The sequence below is a fragment of the Propithecus coquereli genome, unplaced genomic scaffold, assembly GCF_000956105.1.
Source record: "Propithecus coquereli isolate 6110/MARCELLA unplaced genomic scaffold, Pcoq_1.0 Scaffold325, whole genome shotgun sequence".
NCBI lineage: Eukaryota > Metazoa > Chordata > Mammalia > Primates > Indriidae > Propithecus > Propithecus coquereli.
Window position 1 is genome coordinate 334,886 of NW_012148897.1, and position 11,062 is coordinate 345,947.

General features: G+C 32.0%; 1 protein-coding gene across 2 annotated transcripts in view; it reads left to right on the top strand.

The window, feature by feature from the left end:
* The window catches only part of SMC4 (structural maintenance of chromosomes 4), a 31,959-nt gene that overhangs the window by 10,389 nt on the left and 10,508 nt on the right, over positions 1–11,062 (top strand). For both annotated transcript variants that reach the window (XM_012650433.1, XM_012650434.1), the window contains exons 6-13: positions 1,201–1,365; positions 1,605–1,732; positions 2,211–2,351; positions 3,080–3,230; positions 4,507–4,671; positions 5,918–6,151; positions 7,592–7,777; positions 9,040–9,201. In XM_012650433.1, coding sequence (XP_012505887.1) covers positions 1,201–1,365; positions 1,605–1,732; positions 2,211–2,351; positions 3,080–3,230; positions 4,507–4,671; positions 5,918–6,151; positions 7,592–7,777; positions 9,040–9,201 — 1,332 coding nt within the window. The remainder of the gene's footprint in view (positions 1–1,200; positions 1,366–1,604; positions 1,733–2,210; positions 2,352–3,079; positions 3,231–4,506; positions 4,672–5,917; positions 6,152–7,591; positions 7,778–9,039; positions 9,202–11,062) is intronic.

An 11,062-nucleotide genomic window follows, 5' to 3' on the forward strand; every position in this document is an offset into this window, starting at 1 on the left:
GTGGATTTTAAAATGAGCTGTTTTATCTAGTTCTGTTACCTTTACTTTTTATAATAATAAGGCTTTTGGTAAATATGATGCTTTGTCATTAACAAGTATTACTCCACATTTTTAAGGTTCACTCATTCACTTTAAATAAGATATTTAAATATACTTTTTTAAATGTGTAATTCTTTTTCTTGACTTCATCTTAGCTATTTTGCTGAAAACAAGAGGTATTTTTTTTTCACTTGCTTGTCCCTGTTCTGTTGTAGTAGTGTATAGATGCTATAAAGTAAAATATTAGCATTTTGCCCGAACATGTTCAGACAAAATTTTCTTCATCATCACACTAAATGGCTACCTGGCAGTCAGCCTTGACTGTTAACTGATTGTGGATTTTTCTTTCTGTTTTTCTCTTCATAATTAAACTGCATAAATACAAATATATAAACTTAATCTAAGATTTTAATTACAATTTAAAGTTGTTATATGAGTAATTACAGACAAAAGTTTTCCAGTGTCTTATGTACCGATGCCATTACTTTTCTCTAGCCAAGATGGTCAGATTTCTTCGGTTATTACCATGAGAAATAGGTCATTTCCTTTTCCATTTAAGGCTCCTGTTTTTAGAAAATTAAATGCTAAGTTTTTAACATCCTTATGAAACCCATCACTTGTTGAGGAACTCCTAATACCAGCTTTATAGAGAAAGTATAATAATACTAATGACTTCAAGGTCTCAAGACCTTGAATCTTAGTAGAATTTCTTTTTGAAAATTCTTTGTTTTAGAACAGGGGCTCCAATTATGTTATTAACCGTTGATAATGTTGCCACTATAATTGAATTACAGATTAAATGAATGCTTTGCTCAATTTTGCTTAATAGAAATGTTAAGTGTTATTTACTTACACTGAAAGAACATTCTAAATGGGGAGATCTTCCTTTGGCTTGGTGTGTGTGTATGTGTATATGTATATATTATAATTTTATAAGAATTTATGTAACGGAGTATAAATTCACATCCCTTATCCCCTTCTGTACAATTAAAACTTCGGAATATCAGTGGAGACAACACTTTTATATCTTACTAAATCTTAAAGGTACTTAATGTACATCATTTAATTCATTACTACTGGGTTTTTTAATTCTCTCAATTCTCACTTAAGATTGATTTAGCTAAACATATACAGTGAGTATGAAATATGACTTTTTTAAAGGGTGAAGTTGAACAAATTGCTATGATGAAACCAAAAGGCCAGACTGAACACGACGAGGGTATGCTTGAATACTTAGAAGATATAATTGGTTGTGGACGGCTAAATGAACCTATTAAAGTCTTGTGTCGGAGAGTTGAAATATTAAATGAACACAGAGGAGAGAAGGTGAATCTTCTTTAGACTTTTCTTATAAATTAGAAAGGATTATGGATTAACAATTTTTAGAGTCAGATATTCACGTTATGATGGTTTATAATGAGGAAATGTTTACTGTCATACTGAAATTTATATTTTTATATTAACATTTAAGATGAGCATTCTTGTTAATTGCTTTTATCTAATGTTGGTATATTTTAAATTCAGACTGTATATGAAGGATGTGTTTAAACTTTTAATTTTTGTAGTTAAACAGAGTTAAGATGGTAGAAAAGGAAAAGGACGCCTTAGAAGGAGAGAAAAACATAGCCATCGAATTTCTTACCTTGGAAAATGAAATATTTAGAAAAAAGAGTCATGTTTGTCAGTATTATATGTAAGTGCCTTCATTTATCAATTTTTATATTAGTTTTCTAACCATTAAGTGAAAGCCCTTCTCTTTTCCTGTATTAGAAATGTGAAGACTTGACTGAAAGAATCTCTAAAAATTGTTACATGTGATGAATTCATTAAATTAGGGTTAATTACCAAATCATTAAAGTTGATTTTTTAGTATCCTGCTTTAAGTTGGGAGGTGGTTTCACAGTTTACTTATTACCATATTTTATACTTTTATATATATACTTTTTAAATTCATGTAATAGCAGATCTAAATTTTTTGTTTATGATGAACCTATTTTGTTTCTAAATTCTAACCTTGAGCCTAGGGTTTTTTCCCCCTCCATAGCCTAGGTAGTAGTAAATTGACTGTAGTTAAGAATATTTTAAAGACAGCTGATTCTACTAAAATAGTTATACAATTTTAGAAATGGCGGTTTAGTATCTCCTGTTTCTTTTTGTTTTCCTTCCTCTAGTTATGATTTGCAGAAACGAATTGCTGAAATGGAAACTCAAAAGGAAAAAATTCATGAAGATACCGAAGAAATTAACGAGAAGAGCAATATACTGTCAAATAAAATGAAAGCTAAGAATAAAGATGTAAAAGATATAGAGAAGTAAGAATCTTTTAGACAGTACTGTACTAGAAAGATTTAGTCAATTTTATGACATGTGTATCTATATATAAACTTACTGCCAGCACATTAGGAGTGTAGTACATTTGCCAGCATATAAAATTGTCTCCTTTTGCAAAAAGAAAAAAAAAAATCTTTATTGTTCGGCATTCAATTCATCGTTAACAGATTGAATGCCCAACTCAGAAGTCATAAATAAAATAGTGGGACATGCTACCCCCTAGTGGCAGAACACATTAACAAAACAGTAAAAATAAATATTTGACCTGACCAGTTAACCTTTTCATGGTCCACAAATGTGATTCAGAGGTGGAATTTGAGTTTTTCTAGATAGTAGGGTCATGATAAAATTTTGGAAATCTATGTGCCAATATTCAAGTGCACCAGTATCTCTTCTTACCTATGCAAGTTTCTTTTTTTATTCTTTAAAATAATTTTTACTTTTATGGCAAAATTTTTATATACCTAGACCTTTTAGTCACTGGAAAATGTAGTACTTCCTGTCCAGCTTAGAAAGGCAAGGTAATTCCATAATCACAAGTTTTAACAGCTTTCTTATCTATGAGGGGGATCAGCTTGTAGTAGGAAGATTTTAGGATCCTGCCTAAAAAAAGCTTAAAATGTTCATAGAGGAAGTGTTCTAAGAAAGATATGTCTTTAAAATATCTGAATATGCAAAGTAATGACTAATAATTTACTTGCTTTGCTAGGAAACTTAATAAAATTACAAAATTTATTGAGGAGAATAAAGAAAAATTTACACAGCTAGATTTGGAAGATGTTCAAGGTAGGGAAAAATTAAAACATGCTACGAGTAAAGCCAAAAAACTGGAGAAACAACTTCAAAAAGATAAAGAAAAGGTAGGTCTTTGGAAAATCCTTAAAATGTTATATCTGCATATCATACCTACTTTTTATTATTTCTCATGGATGTGCTTGCCCCTTTTGCCTAAGCGAATGTGTTAGGATTCTGAATGCTAAGTATTTTAAAATTTATCTCTGAACATGATCCCCAAGGAAACCTTGCATCCATCAGTTTCAAGCTTACAATAATATATGTCACTGGGAAAGCATTTCCCAAATCAGGAATTCCGTTTTGGTGATAATTTTAATTTTTCCAGAGCAGTGGTTTTAAAAAGTTACTTTTGATTAAGAATTATAGACTTTTAAAAATATTACCTGTCTTCTACAAAAATCAAACTTAACAGGATCAGAGCATAATTTTTAAAAAGAGGCATGACTATCATAATTTGCAACAGAGGGTTGATTAGCAATTCTTAGGATTTTTTTTAAAAAAAGAATTTACACCAGAATATGGAAAAGCCTAAAACTTACTAGGAGCCAGACTCTAAGGGTCTATTAATTTGGAGTCTCTTAAGCTATCATAGCCTTATATAATATTGATAGATATGACACCTAAACCCCACCCCTCCCACCCAAAAAAAAGCTTCATTCCATATAGTTACATAGTAATTATAGTTTAGGCCCCTCTTTACCTTATAAGCATTTTCCAGATATGTTTGTTTACAAAATGCTTTCTGCTCAGTAAGCTAATAAATACTATGTTGAGTAGTTGTTTGAGGAACACTATATTTTGGGAAATGTTGAACTTTTCTGATACTAGATGATCAAAGCAGACAAAATGACAAGGATTTGGGAGTAACCCCAAATTGGACAGAATTTGTCCTGTATGGTGACTGGAACGGTAAAGTTGTGAAAGATTTTAGGATTTGTGGGGGGCGGGGAGGAAATGAAGATAATTTATGATAAGTTATGTTATACCGTGAAAGATAGTTCAGAAAAGTCCATATGATCAGAGCATGTTGATATATCTAAGGAAGGATAATTACAGTCCGAAATCAGGGGGAGAAGGGAGACAGACCTTAAGCCCTACCAGGGAGAATTTTCTCTCATAAGAAACCAGGAGTTTATAGAATTAGTTTTACCATTAGACCGAGAGAATATAGAAATTACAATGAATGGTTAGGAAAATAATTGTTAAAGCCAGCTAGTTCAAATTTAATTACAAAGAAAGCAACAAAGACCTAGAGGACCCTGAGAATAAATCAGATACTGATAATATTGGATAGCCTAAAGGTGTATGTGCCTGTAACTTTAATCTATTTTATAATCTCAGGTTGAAGAATTTAAAGGTGTGCCTGCCAAGAGTGAGAATATCATAACTGAGACAACAACTAGAAGTAATGTCCTTGAGAAGGAAAAAGAGAAAGAAGAAATAAAATTAAAAGAAGTTATGGATAGCCTTAAACAGGAAACACAAGATCTTCAGAGAGAAAAAGAAGTAAGTTTTTTTTATCAATTTTTATTTTGGGGGCCCTTTTATTTTCTTTAACTTGAAGAAAATAACTTTCTTTAACTTTAGTCTTTTCAGTAATACTAAAAACTATTAAAAGAAAAGGTTTGGACTTTTAATATCTAACGTTTTTAAAATTAGTCAGCCTGGACTTAGACTTGTTCCTCTTATTTTCTACTTTCCTATTTTTAAAAAAAGTTAATGAGAATTTGTAGTGGTTGCAGAAAATGTAATATTGTCAAATACAGTACTTTGGTGATTATATGTGCCACTCCTATGCCTGTTTAATAATCACCACATTTTCTTTTTCATCTCTTAAATTATTTGCCATAACTAATAGGTTGCCATCTATAAAACCTGGGGCCACACTAAGCATGGGTATACATGCTTATATAAAGTACCTAGAAAGAAGTTAATAAATGTTAGCTATCATGTTATTTTAGCACTTTATTAATAAAACGAGAGCATGAGGTCGTCACACTGATACGTATTATCTACTCAACAAGATTACAAACATGAAGTTATCTATGTTTTACCACAGCCTTTTTTTTACATTGCTGAGCATATTAAATGCACATTTTAATAGATAATGGTAATTGAATTGACTGCATAAAAGGTCACCAGCCTAATAGGCTCTGCTTTGCAATATGGCCATGTTGTAATGTCACACTAAAAAACTTTATGAGTGGGATACCTATATGATAAAGTGGCAGTGGATAGAGCGGTAGCTTTCACGATAGAACACTTTATGGGTAGTGGGTTTTCACTGTTTGTTTGTTTAACATATATTGAATATTCCTTATGTGCCTCTCACTCTGTGTTAATGACAAGCTAGGACTTAAATTTAAATTCCTCGGCATAATACAAAGATTTTCAACATGAATATACTTGAGGAAACTTTCTGCTGAATACTTCTTATACCTGATAATGCAGAAAGCATGTGGAATCTAGAGTTTAGACCCAAGTTTTTTTGCTTTTTCAATCCTTTTTTGTTTTAATATCTAAAATGAGCATACTAAGATCTACCTCACAAGGCTCTTAGGAAATCAATTGGAAAAAGTGAACATTGACAACTAAGCAAAAAATGTTAGTCTGGCCCGCTTGTAAGAATTCTTTATATACTATGCTTGTAGACTCTCCTTTCTTAAATTGAATTTAAAATATGTAGTTTCCATTTCAGTTTAGGTTTTAAAAATAGATATATTTCAGATTTGATGGACTTATATTTTAACAGAGTCGAGAGAAAGAACTTATGGGTTTCAGCAAATCAGTAAATGAAGCACGTTCAAAGATGGAGGTAGCCCAATCAGAACTTGATATCTATCTCAGTCGTCATAATACTGCAGTATCTCAATTAAGTAAGGCCAAAGAAGCTCTAATTGCAGCTTCTGAGACTCTCAAAGAAAGGAAAGCTGCAATTGGAGATATAGAGGCAAAGCTCCCTCAAACTGAACAAGAATTAAAGAAGGTAAATCTTTGTTTCTGTATTTCATCTGAACATTGTCAATGCTAGATTTATAAATTTATGATGGTGTTTTTAATCTCAACATCTAAAGTGACTGGTACATAGATTAAATATTTTTTTCATTTAGTGTAATCTTGAAAGAATGTAGTCAGCACTTCAGTATTGCATGTGATATGAATTGAGACTATCAAGAAACTATTAATATATTCTCCCCAGAAGCATCAGACAGGAAATAACTACTAACCGCACCCCCCCCCATGGAAGTAATTTAAACAAAAGAAAGTTTGTGTTTCCCCAAATCTTAAGTAGAGGCAACTCATGTAAGGCTAAATGAAAATATATAAATAAATATATATGACTATGCAAACAACTGTCTTAATGTACTTTTTCTGTTTTTGAATTTATGAATGTAATTTCTTCTCTGATGGTACTCCAAAATGTTACAAAGTAATCAAGGTCTATCTTTTAGCTCATCAGTGCCCTCCCCCCATCCTTGAGTGAATTAGATAGCTAAGGAATTTCATAAACTTTAATCTCCAAAGCCTCATTAGTCATTAAACAAGATGGCAGTAGAAAATGCTATTTGAAGAGAAATTATACTGAAAATATCTTTTTCATTTTAGTAAATTGCACACTGGTCATCAGGGAATTTCATGACCATGTATAATTTAAATGTAAATTGAATTACGTCTAGTGACTACTTCCATCTTCCTGGTGATTCAGTTTATTTTTAGATAAATTATATCTATAACCTAGTTTTACTTTATGCCAGTGCAACAAGTAATAGAAATAATTTAAAGCCAGGAGATAGGGAAAAATACCAGTGAGAAAAGATGGCTGCTGCTAAACTGGAGATTGAGAAACTGAGAATTTGGGTTTGTGTGTCCTTTGTGTGTTTCTTCTTGTTGACATTTTTGTATAATAATAGGACTATCCAGTCATTCTTTCTCCCCTTCATTTCGGAGATGTTCTTTTCTTTTGTTTTCCTTTTATTTAACTAAAAAGGAAAACACAGTGTAACTATAGTCCTACCTAGTCACTCAAACCTAGGGTCCTGTTCCTAGGTCTGCTTTTAATTAGGGCAAAAGTTAGCAATTATTAGGGCACACCCATGCATGACTATGTGGTGCCAAACTAGGATTTCCACAGCCCTAGCTCTACTTTGTCTATCAGGAGGGACTGCTCCTGGAACCCTATTATACTTAAGTTCTCTTTTACTGACCCAAATAATTTATGGTCCTTTTAAAACAAGAGAGCCTTCCATATTTTTTCAAAACCAAACCATCAGTTGCTGTATGGTAACTCAGTTCTAGTTCAAGTGTTTATTGTTGGTCTTTTCCTTCTTTATTATTGTTGAAGCATTACAACTAATTCAGTGCTATGGTTAGGTATATTTAGGAGCTAATGATTCTGGGTTTCGTTTTCTTTGCTTCTCATTTTTAGAAAGAAAAAGAACTTCAAAAACTTACACAAGAAGAAATAAACTTCAAAAGTTTGGTTCATGATCTTTTCCAAAAAGTTGAAGAAGCAAAGAGCTCTTTAGCAATGAATCGAAGTAGGGGGAAAGTCCTTGATGCAATAATTCAAGAAAAAAAATCTGGTAGGATTCCAGGAATATATGGAAGATTGGTAAGGTAGATTTATTGGGGAATGACTTTACATTTTTTTCAAGAAAGACATTAAATATTTTCTTACCTTGACTTAAAGAACTGTATATTGTCACTCTACATAAAATAACATTCATTTTTCTTTTAAGAAACATTTCTGTTTTAAGATTTTGCTCTTATAGTTTTTTGGGTTTTATTTACTTAGTTTTGGATAATTACAATCATTTTATACATATCAAGGAAAAAAACTAGATAAGCAGACTTAAAACTACTTTATCCTTTTTTTAAAACTAAGAATTTAGCACATCTGTAGTCCCAGCTACTTGAAGCCAAGGTGGGAGGATCATTTGAGTCAAGGAGTTCTCTAGCCTAGGCAACATAGTGAGGCTGTCTCTTAAAGAAAAAATTTTTTTAATTGATATTTTGGCTTTCATACAATTATACTTAAAGTTTTGACTAGGGTTTAGAGAAATCAACAGGGATAATCTTAAAAACCTAAAGCTATCAACAGTGGGGATCATTATTGCTCCTGAGCCTCAAGAGGGAGGAGAACTGTGGTCTGGAGGAAAAAGGGAAACTGAATACCTCAGCCCCATTTATCTCCTGCCCTCCAGTCTTCCAGCTGATACCTTATATTGGCTAAAGCTTGAGAGCCAAAGGAGCCAGCTGATGCAGCTCCTTAGTCAGCCTTCCAGGGAAGAGAACAGAAAGGATGATTGAGAAGTGCAAATGAAAATGACCCAGCAAAGTTGTTTTTGTGCTGTGTCTTGTATCAAGTGACTTGCGCCTTATTTTCTTGAAGATTTACAATTTATCCTATGCATTTACTCTCAAGGAAAACTAAAGTCAGTGAGTGCTGCTAAATAGCTAATTAGTAGGTTGATAAACAGACAAATGCTTCATCAGGACTTTAGACGGCTTTCAATAACTCAAAGTTTTGTAAGTTTTATTTATAGTACATTTAGGTTTCATATCTTCACATTATATATTTTCATGAAATGAATACAGTTCTTTCATTCTGTGCTCATTAAAAATTCAAACTGCATATCTATAAACTTATTTTAAAGGTAGATTAAAAACTACTTGCAGTGATTGCCTCTACAGAGGGGAAAGCTTGGGAGTGAGGACACTTAAAACTTTTTGTTGTGTAACTTTTTTGTACTTTTTAAAAACCATGTATACATAATTTTTCAGTTAAAAGTAATTTTAAAAATCTGTGTGAATAGTAATGAAATTATCCTCTGCCTTTTGCCTAATTCCTTTTTCTTGCCTCTAAATTATTAGGGGGACTTAGGAGCCATTGATGAAAAATATGATGTTGCTATCTCATCCTGTTGTCATGCATTAGACTACATAGTTGTTGATTCTATTGATACGGCCCAAGAATGCGTAAACTTCCTTAAAAGACAAAATATTGGAGTTGCAACCTTTATAGGTTTAGATAAGGTGGGTATTCTTAATAAGCTACTTTTTCAGTGCTAAGTGTTTTTTGGTTTTGGATTCTAGCTTTTTCTTCACAGTCAGTGAACACTTGATAAGATTTGAGGATTATTTTAGGTTCTGGGTTTGCACAGTTACGTAAAAAAAAAAAACTTTGTAGTGCTTCCACTAAAGGAATATACATTCCGGTGTTAGAGTGACCTCCAATGTTTGAGTGACTGGTAGTTTGTTTCTAACTTCATCATCAATGACTACTTTTTTTAAAAAAAAGAAAACCTTTATTGAGATGTAATTCACATAGAATAGAATTCACCATGTTAAAGTACACAGCTCAGTGGGTTTTAGTATATTCACAAGGTTATTCAACAATGACCACTATCTAATTTCAGATTTTTTTTTATTACCTTGAAATGAAAATGTAGACGTCAGCTGCATAAACATCCATGTACAAGTTTTTATGTGAACATGGGTTTTCAGTTCTCTTGGTTATATACCTAGAGGTGGAATTGCTAGGTCATATGATAACTCTATTTATCTTTTTGAAGAACTACCATACTGTTTCCACAGTGGCTGTACCATTTCCCACCAGCATATATAAGGGTTCCAATTTCTTTACATCCTCACCAATACTTGTTGTTGTACCTCTTTTTGATTATATTCATCTTAGTGGATGTGAAGTGGTATATCATTGCGGTTTTAATTTGCATTTCCCTGATGACGAATGATGTTGAATATCTTTTAATGTTTTTGACCATTTGTTTATCTTCCTTGGAGAAATGTCTGAATCCTTTGCTCATTTTTTAATTGGTTATCTTTTTATTGTTGTAAGAGTTTTTTATTCTGGATACAAATCTCTTGTCAGATAATATGATTTACAAATATTTCCTTTCATTCTTTGGATTGTATTTTTACTTTTTTGATGGTGTCCTTTGTCCTTGGTGGTGTCCTTTCTAATTCTAAGAAACCACTGCCTAATTCAAGGTTACAGTGATTTACCTCCTCTGTCCTCTAACAGTTTTGTAGTAGCTTTTACATTTAGATTTCTAAACTATTTCGAGTTACTTTTTATATATGGTATACAATGGGGATCCAACTTTACTTTTTTGCATGTGGCTATCCAATTGTTCCAGCACCATTTGTTGAAAAGACTATTCTTTCCCCATTGAGTTTTCTTGGCACCTTTGTTGAAATCACCCAAGTATAAATGTAAGGGTTTATTTCTGGACTCTAAATTTTATTACTTGTGCTGGTACAACACATTGTCTTGATTATTATAGCTTCTTAGTAAGTTTGGAAATCAGGAAGTGTGATTCTTCAAATTTTGTTCTTTATCAATATTGTTTTGGGTATCTGAATTTCTTGAATTTCCATATGAATTTTTAGATCAGCTTGTTGGTTCTGCCCCAAAAGTAGGGTGATGGGTGTGGGAGGCCAGTGACTGGGATTTTGATTGCATTCAATGCAGGTTGCATTGAATCTGTAGATCAGTTAGGTAGTAGTGCTATCTTAATATTAAATTTCTGATTCATGAACAGGGGATGCCTTCCATTTTATTTAGGTCTAATTTTATAACTTTCGATGTATAAGCCTTATGTCTCTTTCATTAAATTTATTCCACCTATTCCTATACTATGGGGTTTTCTTTATGATAGTATAAATGGAATTCTTAATTTCATTTTCTGACTATTAATTGCTAGTGTACAGCAGTACAATTTTTGTATATTGATCTTGATCCTATAACCTTGCTGAACTCATTTATTAGTTTTAATAGCTTTTTTGTGTGATTTCCCTAGAATTTTTATAGATAAGATCATACCTAGAAGAAATGACATGTTATTTATTATATATGTTTTTACTTTTAGATGGC